This window comes from Excalfactoria chinensis, chromosome 1, assembly GCF_039878825.1.
Source record: "Excalfactoria chinensis isolate bCotChi1 chromosome 1, bCotChi1.hap2, whole genome shotgun sequence".
NCBI classification, from domain to species: Eukaryota; Metazoa; Chordata; class Aves; order Galliformes; family Phasianidae; genus Excalfactoria; species Excalfactoria chinensis.
Genome location: NC_092825.1, coordinates 138,059,067 through 138,073,987, shown reverse-complemented (window position 1 = coordinate 138,073,987; position 14,921 = coordinate 138,059,067). Strand labels below are relative to the sequence as shown.

The window sequence follows — 14,921 nt, the reverse complement described above, 5'->3', positions numbered from 1 at the left end:
CAAGCATTAATACTAGCACGTGGCATGAAGAACAAAGTAGGAATGTAGAAGGACACGGGATTGATCCCTTCAGTGGTAGCAACTCCTTAGGTGAGCTTGGGCAGATGTTACATCCCATACCCAAATAAAAGTAGTAATTCATCCCATCTACAGAGATAACACATTGTATGGAAGTACTATACTGCTTAGGCTCCTCATTTAAGTAACTAAAACGACGAGGGACAAACTTGGCCACTGTTCAAATTCTTGAATTTTAAATGGAAGTTTTTCAGCTGAGCGGACGGGCTGTTCCAGAAATTAAAGGCACATGATGAAAAACCCCGTATCGAAGAATCCCTGGTTCCATGCTGCTATCAGACAAGCCTGTAGAACTCAGATAAGACTTGCCTCAGTAAAACAAGAGTGTGACCGTGAATTAATTGGTTTTGTTTATCTTTTGATAAACTGTAATACACCATGTTAAGTTGTTTTCCTAAGAGTCTATCTAATAATCCTTTTTTTTACTTCCAGTGATTTTGGATTTGTGGGCTGCGTTTGGGTTTGTTTGTTTAGTTGTGTTTTTTCTTTTTTCCCCTTAAGTATCTACTTTGGCTCATAATCTTTAAAAACAAACAAACAAAAAATCATCATTCAGCTGTACGGTTGTTATACAGAGATCCAAAGAATCACGAGAGATCCACTATGGTAACAAGCTAAGTTGCTTATATGACAAAGTACAGCATACTTTTATTACCTCTTTTATAAATCCTCTCTCACAGAACTCACCATCTCTTCTCTTAGCAACTGTATAAAATTAATTTGCATTATTATAAGAGTATGTAAGAAAAATAGTCTGAGCTGCTTTTACATTTCTGGGAGAACCGTTCTTCTCCCATGCACATTTCAATTAAATATCAAAATAAAAGTTACATTAAGAGTTTTATTTTTTAAACCAAAAGGAAACCAGTAATTCCAGTCATGCTACCCAGCTTTACATAATACAAATAACTCAGGAAAAACCTGAAGGTGTTTTATGGGAATACTGTGCAACCGTTTCCTATAGACTGTTAACCGCCATTTTGGCAAGCGTGATGCATTTTAAGTAAAGGACAATTTGTAACCGAACATTCTCAGTTAAAATGCACAGAGTAACAAAGACTTGTAAACTAGTCCAAAGCTTTCAAACCTGCTATGGGAAGTACAATATCGTACTCCTTCTAGACTAAAGCATTGATCAACATTCAGTTCACTGAAAACACAAAACACAGATATGCTAAGGCCTGCCTTAATGTGCTGACTGTCCTTAGATGCCATTTGATACCATTTAATACTATTGAACAGAGTTAGTCTAACACACTAAAAGGTTTCTCCTACACAAATGATGGAATACAAAACAGGAGCACACTACACACATTGTGATTTTTAGGCTTACAGATGTCTACAGCACCAGTATACGCTTAGCATTTATTAAAAGTAAGTTTACCTTATCCCAGTAGCAAGTCAAATCCTGAACATGAAGAATGACATTCTCATTATTATCATGCAGTTGTGGTTTGAAGTGTGAGACCTCATCAAGTAGCAGGAAGTTCTGCAGTAAAATAAAAGAACAGGATATCACCTAGTGTGAGACTGGGAAAGAAACCCAAGCATGTGCTTTTGCAAGCAGCACACAAAACATAATTGATGGACAAAGTACACTAACTTAGGAAAGAACTGTATTTCCAAAGCAATGTACAACTTATTCAAGCAATGCACCTCTAACTAGCTGATCATCCCAGAGACCACGCAGAAGTGCAGATTTCATTGCACAGCAGTACTGCAAGGCTCTTAACAGCAACCTGCTTGGCAACAGAAAATTCCTTCAGCAAACAGAACTTCACAATCAGTCCTGACAAAGCTTATAATTATTTGATTTCCTCTTCCCATGAAGAAGAGATGAAACCTTAACTGCAGCACCTTATTGTTCCACTGCTTTCTCGCCTTCCTTGCCTGATGTTAGATTATAGATAGCTCAAACACACTTTAAAAGGAAAAAGGCAAATTCACGGGTAGAAATTACCACAATTTTAAGATAAAACACAGAAGAACTATCATGATTTGAACTGCTGACCATAAAGACCTTAAATAGGTCTCTAAAAGACAACACCTAGAGAAATGTCAAGTGTAGCTAACAAGTACTGAGATAGCAGTCTGCAGACACGAGACTGGTGCCAAAGACTTGCAGAAGTCAGTAACTAAGAGGAAACAAAACAGAGCTGACAGCTCTGAGGATGAGAACAGCACTTCTACAAGTCAGCAAGCACAAGGGACCTGGCTCAAAATTCAACACCATTTTTAAGAGAGCTGTGAGAAGCCAAAGCATTTCATGCAGCAGTCTCCAAACTCAACACACACACACATCTCCACCAAAAGGCAAAAGTGCAAAGTCAGTAGAAGCCTGAGATCTCCAGCCAGGTGAGTGAGTATTGCTGAGTCTGGTTTGAGACAGGCAGGTGCAAATGGCAGGTGTGGGAGATGACGGTGGCAGTCAGCAAGAAATTCCAAACACACCTAAATCCACATTGCAGCGTGTGACATTAAAAAAAAACCTTTGAAATGTGATTTGCGTTTAGATAATGGCCCAAATATCAGAGAGTTATAAGCAAGGAATCAGTCTCCTGTTTCAGCTCTTACCAGGACTTTCTCTTCTAGCAGCAGCATTCATTGATTGACTCTCAGTTCAATCAGCTATGAATGCTAGCTAGCCATTTAACTAAAAAATGTAACAGTGCCAAACATGGAAGATTTTAAAGAAAAACAGTACAAAACAAGAAAAATACAAGGGACAACACCAGGAATTTTACATAGTAGGGGATGGGTGCAGAAAATCAACACTACGAATAAAGTTTTCAGAAGCAGAATAACTTAAGCCTTAGAGACTGAAGATTTCTCAAAACATACTTCCGTTACTTTTATACCTAATAATCTTTCGTGCAGAGAAAAATGAAACTGCTAGCATTCACAGAATGCCAAGGAGCAAAACATCAGCTTGAAATAGGACCATGTCCTTGAGAAAAAAAACCTCCATCTTTTGTACTAAGATAATTTCTACCCTCCTTCCGCAGTCTCTGTCAAAACAGCCCTCTGGAAAACAACTGCTCTCACTTTGCTTCGCAGTGGCACCATGAGCCATTGCTTCATCAAAAAGCGTGAGCTTCAAGGAGAGATGCAGCTGTATGGCTAACGTGAGGGGACATGACAGCTTAAAGGAAAAAAAGAAGTCTTTCTGCGACACAGTTTTTATGTATTTATGCATGAATACAGAGCAACAGCAAAAACTTCCCATCCGACTATACTTTATTTTCACCTGAAGCATGCTATCTCCTGCTTTCTTGTCTCCAACTGAGCATATTTATGAACAGCACTGAAAACTCACTTATTCTATAAAGCCTATAGAGAAAGTACCCTCTTAAAAAGCAAAACAATTATTTTCAGTTTTGCCCAGATAGCCATCATCCTTAACCCCCCTTTTTTTTTTCCTTCTGTATTTCCAGTCTCTCTTCCTAATTCCTTTCCATTTATTTACACTTCAGTAACACACCTTTAGTTACAAGGCATCTTGTGATTCAGTAGCAAAATGCCTAACTCTCACTTTGTAGCTTTGGAAATGGAGGCTTAAAAGTTGGTGTCTGCATCAGAAATGCTAAAGATTCATCAGGACAATTATTTGTCCATTCCAGTGAACCTTCATTCTGGAGCTGGTTTCGAAGAAGTATCCTTAAGGAATATCCCGAGTGCAGAGAAACTGAATCCAGCTGCCAAGAGCAAAATCTTTTGCATTATAGGATTTACTGGAAAAGAAGACATGAGAAAAAAGGATTGCCACTATCTGCTCAAGCGCCTTTGTGTCTTGCTCCTAAGGCATCTTTTTTAGACTTTCATTCATGTTTCTCAACCTGCACAACTAGAACGATCACCTGAAAGAGCACTGTGTGGGAGATGAACACAAGGTGCATGTAAGTACTGAAAAGACATTGTGCAACATCCAGCATCCTGAACATTTATCTTTCTTTCCTCCTATAGTCTACCTTAAGCAGCAATAAGAAACATTATGGACTACAATTTTGTTGGGTGGTGATTTTCACACATTATGCTTTTCTAACTCCATTTGCATCACCTTTCACAAAATGCTTCTTTGAGGACCAAATACATTTTTAGGTACCTTCATTACCAAATGGCACAGTGACACTCTGTAAAGCCATATAATGACATATGCAGCATTTCTATTTGCCCCAGTCTGATATTTTTTCACCAATGAAACCAAATCGTTCACACTAATAATCATACCTTGATTCGTCGTATGCTGACCACTGCCTCGGACACTCTCTCAACAGCCGAAGGGAAGAATAGAGTGACTGTCAGTCTGACTGCGCCATACAGGGACACTGCAACGAACACCCGACTTGCAGAGATAACATTGCCAAGTAGTACGTATGCCATGAAAGTCATGAACACTGTTATTTTGCTTGCCACAAAGAAAGAGGCTAAGTTCAATCCTCGAAGGTAGGAGCTTTTCAAAACCATGGCAATCTCCTTCCTAAAAATGAAAAATATAAACATTCACATCAATCCTTTCCATCACAGCTGCCCTCAACGACAGGATGAGGGAGATCCCATTCACAGGATTATACTTTCATATCCTTTCTCCTCCCCTCACACCACCCCAACCCATATGTGAAGAAAGTAACTGCAAGGAAAGCAGGGCACGTGGCAAATAGCAAAACAAAATTCTAATGTCTTAGGAATTGGGGAAAATAAAAAGTTAAGATACGTAGTATCTTGACAGCTGTAGGAAAAAAGGAGAATCTTTCAGCGACAGAAAGCAAAAATACTCTTCTTTCCTGCTTTGGTCAAACTATCATCTTAATTCCCATTCTAACCTGTTTTGACTATTTCTGGATGGTGTACAAGAGAAAAAAGGAAAAGAAATCTGTATGATGGTCAAGCATCAAACAGCTCCTTATTTTTCCAACACAAAAACCTGAGTTTACTCACAAACTCTTGATACGATCAACACATTCTCCACCACCAGAAAAACAGAGCAACTTCCATCACTTCTAAAGAGTCCATCTGTGGACCATCAATCAGCTGCTGTTCCTCAAGCTGGATCATGAGGTTTGCAATATTTCCTTTGATCTCAGCCTAAATCCTTCTCACTTTGGATCCTGCTCCTGGTTTCTTCTGCTCTAGGAGTTCTGGTTCATAATTAAGAGAATACTGGTCTGTGAGGCCAACTGTTTTGGCAAACAGTCCCTCAGCTAAACAGTACGTGATGAATGGCACAGACACAGAAGCCTCCCTGCAGAAACAGAATGGCTGATGAAGTATGTGTTTTCAGTTTTCATTTTAGTTAAATTTCAGTTTCCAGTTCTAAATGACTCCTCAAGTCCAGTGCTCAAAATATTACTGCACTGTCTACAATGACACTGCCAGCAGGCTTAAGTTCACATTAAAGTAAGAGGTTTTCTTTATCAAAAGAGACATAATAATTTGTTTCTTCCCCACACAATGTACTTTTATCTGCTTGAAATAATACGGAATTTTACTACAACAATTCCTAACTTATCTTCCTAAATATTCTAGCAATTCTCAGTTAAAAACTCAATCATTTTGATTACTTTCTACTTGAAACTATACACAAAGATCAGAAAGTCAGGTCATGATCATATCACTTGAAGTACATTAGGTCCTCACTTAGGAAAAGAAAGATGCAAGATCTACTACTGGAAAACTCGTTAAGCAACTTTCCCACCATACTTGCCAAATTGGCTGAACTGAGAGACTTACAAAGCATTTCAAAGACATTTTCTCAGCTTAAGGGCTCACAATCTCAGACCTCCTCCGAAGGACAGTGAAAGAACACTTGAATGTAAACTATTTGAACTGGGTTTTATTTAATTACTTCTGGATGAAACTTCTTTCCCACATTCTAATAATCCTTAATAATCCTCTATCTGTGGATAATTAGCAAGTTCTCTGTGCTATTCTCCATAAATATCTGATAAATTGCAGCCTACCCATAGGCTTTATATTATATAGAACACTGTCTTATGGGAGAGAGTTATTTCAATGGAAAATAACACAGACAGCCACAGGAAGAAGAACAGAGAAGTTCAGATGCCATCTTAACTTTTCAGGGCCATTGTGGAAACACTGGGCAACAACCACCTGGCTGAAATTAAAACTGACCTCTAATTTGTGCAGTGAAAGAAAGGGGGCTCAAGATGTGTTTTGGAAGAGCTTTTTCACTCCAGCATTGAACAGGAAAAAAACTAATCTTAAAGAGGTGCTGACTGTTGTGATGTGAATGCACCCACTGAGGAAGTTTTCAATAAGGAAATATCCTCTCTGGCTCCACGAAGGACTATGAAACCTTCAATCAGTCGAGAACATTTGGTCAGCATAGGATCCTGAATTCTGAAGAGCAAGTAGTGTTGAAAACAGAATTTATGAGTTAAGTTTTAATCAGATGCTGGTAGACCTCTATAAAGGAGCAATTCTGAGCTGCTATTGTTCTGTCCTCCACCCCTTCCAGGTGGTTGGAGCAGTACTCCAAGATACTTCAAAGGCAAGAAGTGGAGTAGCATATGAGGATGCTATTCATGTAGGACAAAGTCAAACAGCACATATTTCTCAAAAGAGAAATGTCTGCTTATTGGTCTCATTTTATTAGCTTAGAGGGCCATGAGGATGAAATTTTTCAATTACTTCATTTATCACATAAGCACAACTATAAAAGAAAATAATAAAAAAAAGTATACGATTTACAAATATGAAATGATTTTTACTTCTTCTGTCCCCCCGGAATATATATTTTCAATCTTTCACTCTCGCTACAGAAGGCTAAGGCCAAAGAAGTTCAAGCAAACTTCACTTTAAAGCACAAAATAACGCACCTATTGGCATGTAAAAAACAGAAGCAAATACAGATCATAAACCAAGCTGTATCTCTCAAGGATTACCTTCTCAAACCACTAACGAGCTCCGCAAATGATTTTTCCCAAGCATACATCTTTATTATCTTCATACCACTTATGACTTCATTCATGGTCCTAATCCTGACATCTGTAAAGGCAGCTGTCTTACTCCTGTAAATAGAAGAAAGTAAAAATTATCAAGGTTTTCAAAAGAAGATAAACTATTTTTGATCGTATAATACACTCATATTAAGTTTGTGGATTCACACAATTGAAACTACATTAAAGATCTTTCTTAAACAGTATTTTACAGCTCACACACAGCAAACAGATTTGATACTTCCATACGTGTTCCTGACATTCCCCATTCTTAGGGAACTGTCAGTTGATTCAACGTCCATAACTGCATTAACAGTTTGTCCCAGCACACTGCATTCCTTAAATTACATTCTTGTGTATAAAAAAGCCTTCATAATAAAAATGCTAAGTGTTACAATTAGAGCAAACAAAAACACTGGAAAAGTATACATTTTTAAGAGTTATTTTCACATTTCAAACCTATTCTCTCAGTGCTATTTTGATGTTAAAGAAACAGGCCTTGCTTTGCATCTTAAGGCTAATTCTTCTTGAAGTAAAGGTTACTTGTAACACAGCATGAGCTATAATTTAGGAGAAACAAAAACATACCTAAATTTCCTAAGTAAATAAATAGAATTTAAGTGCTGATTTAAAGAAATGCTGAATGAAGCATGCCTACTCTCGCCATGCATGACTGAATTGATAAACAAAGTAGGAAATACATACAATTAAATAATAAAGTTTCAATTACGAAAAAAGCACTGAAAGTTAGAAGCTATATCACAAATGTATAAGCCTTGCTAATAAAGCAGAATACAATTCTGAATTCATTCATGTAGATAAGTATACTTAGCACACAATTACCTACGGTGGGCCTTATTTTGATGAGTCCCACTTTTTTTCTTCTAAAGAATATATTTTTATATATAAAATCAATGAAAGACAAACTCAGAGACCATATTAAAAAACAAAACAAGGCTCATCAGTTTAATCTGCTCCCCTGCAGGACGTTTCTAGAAGAAACAGCCATGACCAAAAGAGATACGAAGAAAGAACATCAGGTAACTGCTCATCATTTTAAACTAACTGATCAGTTATGGATACCCAGTGATCCATAAAAGTGAGCATGACAAAACCAAGTTATTACAGAATAAATCAAAGAAACTGGCCCTAAAGTAATCAAGTCTTCTTACTAGCACATAGGAAGGTTGTTTAGCCTTAACCAACCTTACTAGCACAGAGTGAGAGAATTTTTGCAAAGTCCTTTTCTTCCTCTTTCAAAAAGAAGCAGTGAGACAAAAAGATTTCCTCAAAGAATGAGAGACCTCCTCCTTCTCCCTCACCTCTGCACCACAAAATGCAGAATGTGTTGTTCATGTCTCTGTAGCAACAATGATTTTCACCAGCAACCTTCCAGAAACAGTTACCTTTCAAAGGTAAATTCCAGATTTGGTCTCTAGATGACAGAAGGTTGGAAGGAACCCTTTAAGGTCATCTTGACCAGCCTCCCCTGCAAGTAACAGAAATACCTACAGCTAGATCAGGTTGCTCAGAGCACAGTTCAGCCTGACCTTGAATACCGCTAGGGATGGGGTATCCACTGACTCTCTGGACAATCTGTTCCAGTGCCTTACCATCCTTAGTGTAAAAAATATCTTATACCCAATCTAAATCTCTCCCCTTTTAGTTTGAAGCCATTTCCCCTTCTTCTATCACAACAGAAACTGCTGAAGAGTCCGATCCCATCCTTCTTACAGTCCTCCTTTAGAAACTGAAAGGTTGCTATCAGATCTCCCTAGAGTGTTCTCAAGGCTTACGAGCCTTCTCAGAAGTATTACAGTAATACTCACTTTAAATTAAGCAAGTTACAGAACTCCTTTTCACATTCATGATGTATATCCAGTGCATTCTGGTAATGTTTGACACAACAGTTCCAAACATTATTTTTTTAATAAATAAATTTATGTATATGTAGAGCTCTAAATGGGAACATTACAGTTGCATGGCTAAGCACTGAGAGGGTTCAGTCCTTGTGAATATATTTTAAACAGTCTTCAGTCCACTACCTGAACTATTTCTCAGATAATGTACAATTTCATGTGTATTTTGTGCAACTCCCAGTAATCCTGCAGGTAAACGCACAGGAAGACAGAATAAGTACCTGTGTAATGAACTGGTGTGCATATGTTTAAAACACTGGGTTAAAAGCACAATGTTGAGCAACAGCACAAACTATGTGCCACATGGACTGCACCTGGATTTGTGGAAAAGCCTTAAATTATTAAACTACATATTCATGGGGTGATTTCCTCATATCCACACAGATTTCCAGCAGTTATCACGTGAAAATACACAAAATACACATCATTACAAAGCTGGAATCCATTTCAGTCTTTTAAGTAACAACTTCTGTTCACTGGGCATTTGTATTCACAAACAGGGAGATATGTGCACATGTATGTGAGCAAAAGTTCTTTCTTGTTAACAAATTCTTTCCCTAGCACTATATCCAATAAAGTGGCCATTAATTAATAGGGGAAAAACCCAAGGAATGTTACACAGCCACTGGCTAACCTTTAAAATACATACCTTACAGAAGAGATTTTTGTCACCTTGTTGTCTGACCCTGGGCAAGTCCCTTAATCTTTGTGCCTCAGTTTCCCATCTGTAAAATGGGGATAATAATGCTTACCACTTTGGAAAAGCACTCTGAATACCATGGATAAGGCACTATTTAGATGCTAATTTTTGACATTAAAACTCAAACCAAGAGGAAAGTATCTTGACACATATGCATGCATAGCACATATGCAGTGAAAATTTAGACTTAGGAATATATGTTCTACAAACAGATCTTATCATAAAAAGCCTAAGAAGCTGACAGAGAACACGGTATGACTCATTATTTGAGAAATAGCACATAAGCATAATAACTGAAGACTAACACAGTGATTACAAACAGAAGTATATCTGACTTGGTCTAGTTTTGTAATTCTCAGCCCTCTTTTCATACATAGCCATGCAATGGCAATGCCAGCCAATACTTCTGGAAAACCTGTCTTAAAATCCAACTCGAAACTGGATTACCCCACAAAAATCCACTAAAAATGAAGTTTGACTTATTTGAAGAGCTAGAAGGAACCCACTCACTGTGAACAGAAGTGAAACAATGATGCATAACACTACAAAGTGTACGAGCACCCAGAAAAAGAAGTATTTCCATTTAGATGAAAAAGTCATTTATAAAATCAAGATGCAAGTAGACCATGATTTATTACACAATAGAAGGAAAATTAGGAAGCTGGGACATTAAAGATAACCCAACATTCCCACCTGAGGTAAGTCATTTCTTAAGAGGAAGTCACAGAAAAATAAATTAAATTGATCTGACAGCGGAAAACTACTGCAGATCCATTTTATGTATCTGCAACCCTAGAAACTTGGGGCTAAAAATCTCATAGCTGGCATCAAAACTGTGGTCATAATTTTGCTCTACCTTTCTCTCATTTCCTTTGCTTTGTTCTTCTGTACATCATTATTTTGGAAAAGAGACAACAAGATTTTTAAACACAAAACTTTAAGAGCTTTCTAATCCACCTTTATCATCTCAATAAGTCAAACTTGTGTCAAGACTGACAAGTAATAATCTCCCCACTAAGCATTAGCTAAGTAAGGCAAAGCTCAAGTTACTATGCAACTCTATGCCCAAAACCTACAAGGTAGATGCTGAAGAGCTACAAGGCAACTACAGAAATAGCCCAAGGCTTTAATATACTAAATGTCTAAAAAGTGCCAGATATTGTCTGCATTTCTGAAGGACTTCAAGTCCCTGTGAACAGGGCTTCAGAAATCTTGCATTATTAACTATGAGAAACATTGGCAGAGATCAAAGAGAAAGCAAAAATCCTCACCAAATGGAAGCTGTTTCCACACCAGTACTCTAACTCCATCCAGCTCTCAGACAACGAAGTATGTACATTTTCAAACTCAGGTCAGAAAATACCTACAACCTGATGTATGCAACCTTACCTTAAAGAAGAAAAAAGTCTCCCAATACAGGTTTGTATAGGCAGAAGAATAATCAGTACTGCCATTCCTGCAAGACATGATGGGCCTATTTCCATCCAGAGAAGTACTGTTACTGCTACAGCTTGAATTGGTCCAGCCCACAAGAAGTGCAAGAAAATTGTTACCTAGGCAAACAGAGAAAGAAACATCAGCTTTCACTCCTATCTAAAACATTAAATCCCAATAATGTGAAATTGAAAAAGCACCTTTGTCTGCAGCAGGTACTGAGGCGTTCAGTCAGAAGACCTGGTGAAATTCTGCACCAGATTCAGATACCTGAATACAGCAGTCTACATGGAGGCACCTAAGCTCCATAAAGCAAATAAATCTCCACATTGACCCTCTTGTACCTACAGGCACAAACATCCAACTGAGCTTAGGAAAACAGCGGGAAAGTATGAAATGGGCAAAAAGAATGTTTTATGGGAATAAAAAGTGTTTTAAGGAGTTGGACTCAATGGTACATATCAGTTCTTCTGGCTCAGGATACTCTACGATTCTGTGATTCTATGAATATCTCTTTCCACGTGATATTTGAGAAACAACTAGAAGAAATGTTCCTAAAAAAATACTTATCACCAGAAAGATCTGCAAGAGTTCTTACCTGATCAAATTTGTTCACATCATTTGAGAGAAGATTTACTATTTGTCCAGTGGTAGTTTTTGCCATAGCTACATTACTGAGACGAAGTGCCTAAAAAATTCAAAGCAGTCCCAATTTGTCATAGCTTATACAGCACAGGATACACTCACTTAGAAGACTCAATACACGAATACAATGCTGGAGCAAAAGCTTTTGCCTGAGAGTACCCAGGCACAATCCTAAAATGTTAGACAATGTTGGTTAACATTCCAAACAAAGTCCTGAAGGTGAGCATATAAAAAAAACAAGCAGTGTAGGGAAAAGACTGCAAGAACACAAGTGCCATAAGAAACACTACCTTCACTTGCTCTGAAGTGGGAAAACAGCAACATAGCAGTTATTAAAGCTAGACAGAAAAGCTTTTAACTCTTCTTTTACATTTCTCTCTCACTCATATTACAAGCAACTATACAGAATTAAAATAGAAACCTCTACCTGAAGATCAAATTAAAATCAGGACTGTTTGGACAATCAAAATAATTTTGTTGAGAGATTCCTGGCAGAATGCAATAAATGAAATTATTCTTTTTATATTATCACTCCTTAACAACAATGCAAACTTCATCTTCTGTCTTTGAAAATCGAAGTTTGTATCCCTCTACAAAGTGTAAGCATTTCTATTGGTAACAATAACTGTTAAATCCTAAAATTTCTAGACTACATTAAATGAAGCACGTGCTATGAAAAAACAACAGCAATAAGTACCAAACAGTTTTGCAGGCTGATATAGATTAATCAGTAGAAAACAGAATGTGATTACAACAATATCCCCAAAAATATCTTATCCATAAATCTGCAGTCTGAGTATTACCACAGAGATCCAAACTGAGATAGCTCAAAGATGCAGATAACATTCTCTGCTTCTCTTCTATATGTGCTACAAAGAAAACAGTTTAGGAGCACAAACAAAACAACAAACAAAATGTGCTACACATTTGCCTGTAATATGAATACCTCACTTTTCAAAAACACTGAGTATCTCTACCTGGCACACGTCTACTTTCCCTTCCCACTACCCATGGCTTTAAATATTGCTTTGATCATAGCACTTCCAAATTCACTCTCAAGATAAGAAACACAACCAAAAAATAATTGAAGCTAACAATTTTTAAAATGCAACTGTACACTGAACTTACATTTCACTGTACATTTGCTGGCTCTCTGCTTTCAGCATAGGGATCAAAGAACGGCCTGGGCTGAAAAGGACCGCAATGCTCATACAGTTTCAACCCCCCTGCTATGTGCAGGGTCACCAACCACCAGACCAGGCTGCCCAGAGCCACATCCAGCCTGGCTTTGAATGCCTCCAGGGCATTAGTGTTTAATTCTGAACCTACAAGTCTTCCCCCCCTCCAAGCTGTCCCTAAATAGTCTTTGGCTTTAAAGAATGAAGTTGAGCTATAAGACAGATATTTCTTTTCCCTGTGTGCATCACTAGTACTTACTGATCACAAAACCTTTAGAGCTTGAATACAGGCATCTTGCAAACAAGAGCAGATTTTAACTTTTCCAGAAACAGTAAAAGGTACCAAACATAAGAAGTTCAACTGCCATCTGAAGTTCTGTATTAAGAATGCTCTCCCATTCAACCCACTCATCCTTGTAAATCCAAGGTTCTATTTACTATGGCACTTAATGATCACCGCAAAACTGCTGGTAAACGAGCATCCAGATTCTTTCAAAAGCATCTATGCGGATAAAGAGAAAGTATGACCTATCTATAAGCCTCAGATAATGAAGACAACTGATTAGTAGGGTTTATCAATGTTCTACTGCGACCTCAGCCTTCACCCTCAGGAGTAAACATCTATGAGATGAGGGGAGATTAATTTCCCATTTAATCACATCTCCGGAAATAAGGATGCACATTATAAACACTTCTTTTCCAAGCTTCTAGGCTTCTAAGCTAATATCAACACCGCAACAATATCACCACTATATACATATTTCATGAATTTCAAACTGTGTTATGATAATCAGTTTAGTAAATTAATACCTTAGAGATGTGTTTATGTACAAGAAAGCACTGTGCCATGTTAGAATCGAGTTCCCAGAGGACAATTTCCCAGGTATCAGAAGAGAGAGAAGAATAAATACACACATGAAAAACAATCTCCACTTAAAATTTTTACTCTCCTCACTTCTATTGCTTTCCCTAAAAACCTCAGATGACCTATCACAGCATTGTAAGTGTAGTGGGTGGCATCTATGTTTAGCAGTTAAACTAACATGGTTCTCTTTGTACTCTAAATAAAACTCACATGTCTGATCCTTCACTTCTTTGCTGAGATCTGCCAAAGGCAGGTTGCTGAAGTGAGAAGTTTCCCTTCTAACATCCACTTCCAGCTTGGAAATGGAGATAGACTCAATGGCTCAGGCACTCAGCACCTCCAGAAGAGGGAAGCAGACATTTGGAACTGGCTCACTTGCTTCCCAGAGCACCCTGAGGCCAGCATTTCTCACTTGATGTTACTCAACCTCGCCTCATAAGGTGATATCCCCAGCTCCTCTTGATCCACCTTCCATCTGATAACAGCCCTGCAGCCTGGCGGGGGCAGCAGCAATACTGCAGTATCTTCACACATCACTGAACTAACCCCATGCACTCAGAGAGTCGGAAATCCCCCTGACCTGCAAAGCAAGCAATTCACTGGCCCTAAACCACTGCGGAAGAAAACAGAAATGAGTCAGGCCATTAATCACAGCAGGGGGGTAAGATCAGACAGTAAAGCAACTCCCAGGCACAGGAGTACAGAGGCTCATGGTGACATTCAAACGCAAAAACCTTCCTGAGGAAGAAACTGGAGCGATGAGAGACTGCAGGCAGGAAGCAGGTAGGGCCCAGCATCCACCAGCAGCTCTGCCCTTCTGCTGGATGCTGACCACCTCCTGATGCTCGAGCACCAGCGCTTCCACCAGCAGCGGGTCAACACCAGCAGCTCATCCTAAGCTTTAAGGGCTATTTAATTTACCACCTTCACTGTGAGGACTGAAGTAGTCATTCGGACATTGTGTTACCAAAGGGAAAGCAAAAGCACATGGATTTAAGAGATGATGTATATTATTAGAGTTCATTACATTTCTACAAATGAGTAACTTCAGTGGCACTGCAAGAATAAGCATAACAAAGAGCTGTATTTTTAACCCCACACATCACATGAAATAGCAACAAAACACCAAATATTACATGTAAATGT

General features: G+C 38.3%; 1 protein-coding gene across 1 annotated transcript in view; it reads right to left on the bottom strand.

The window, feature by feature from the left end:
• ABCC4 (ATP binding cassette subfamily C member 4 (PEL blood group)) overlaps positions 1-14,921 on the bottom strand; it is a 140,275-nt gene that overhangs the window by 107,917 nt on the left and 17,437 nt on the right. The window contains exons 5-9 of the mRNA XM_072353449.1: positions 11,686-11,775; positions 11,043-11,206; positions 6,981-7,106; positions 4,306-4,555; positions 1,463-1,567 (exon numbers count right to left, since the gene is read on the bottom strand). Of these exons, the coding sequence (XP_072209550.1) occupies positions 1,463-1,567; positions 4,306-4,555; positions 6,981-7,106; positions 11,043-11,206; positions 11,686-11,775 (735 nt within the window). The remainder of the gene's footprint in view (positions 1-1,462; positions 1,568-4,305; positions 4,556-6,980; positions 7,107-11,042; positions 11,207-11,685; positions 11,776-14,921) is intronic.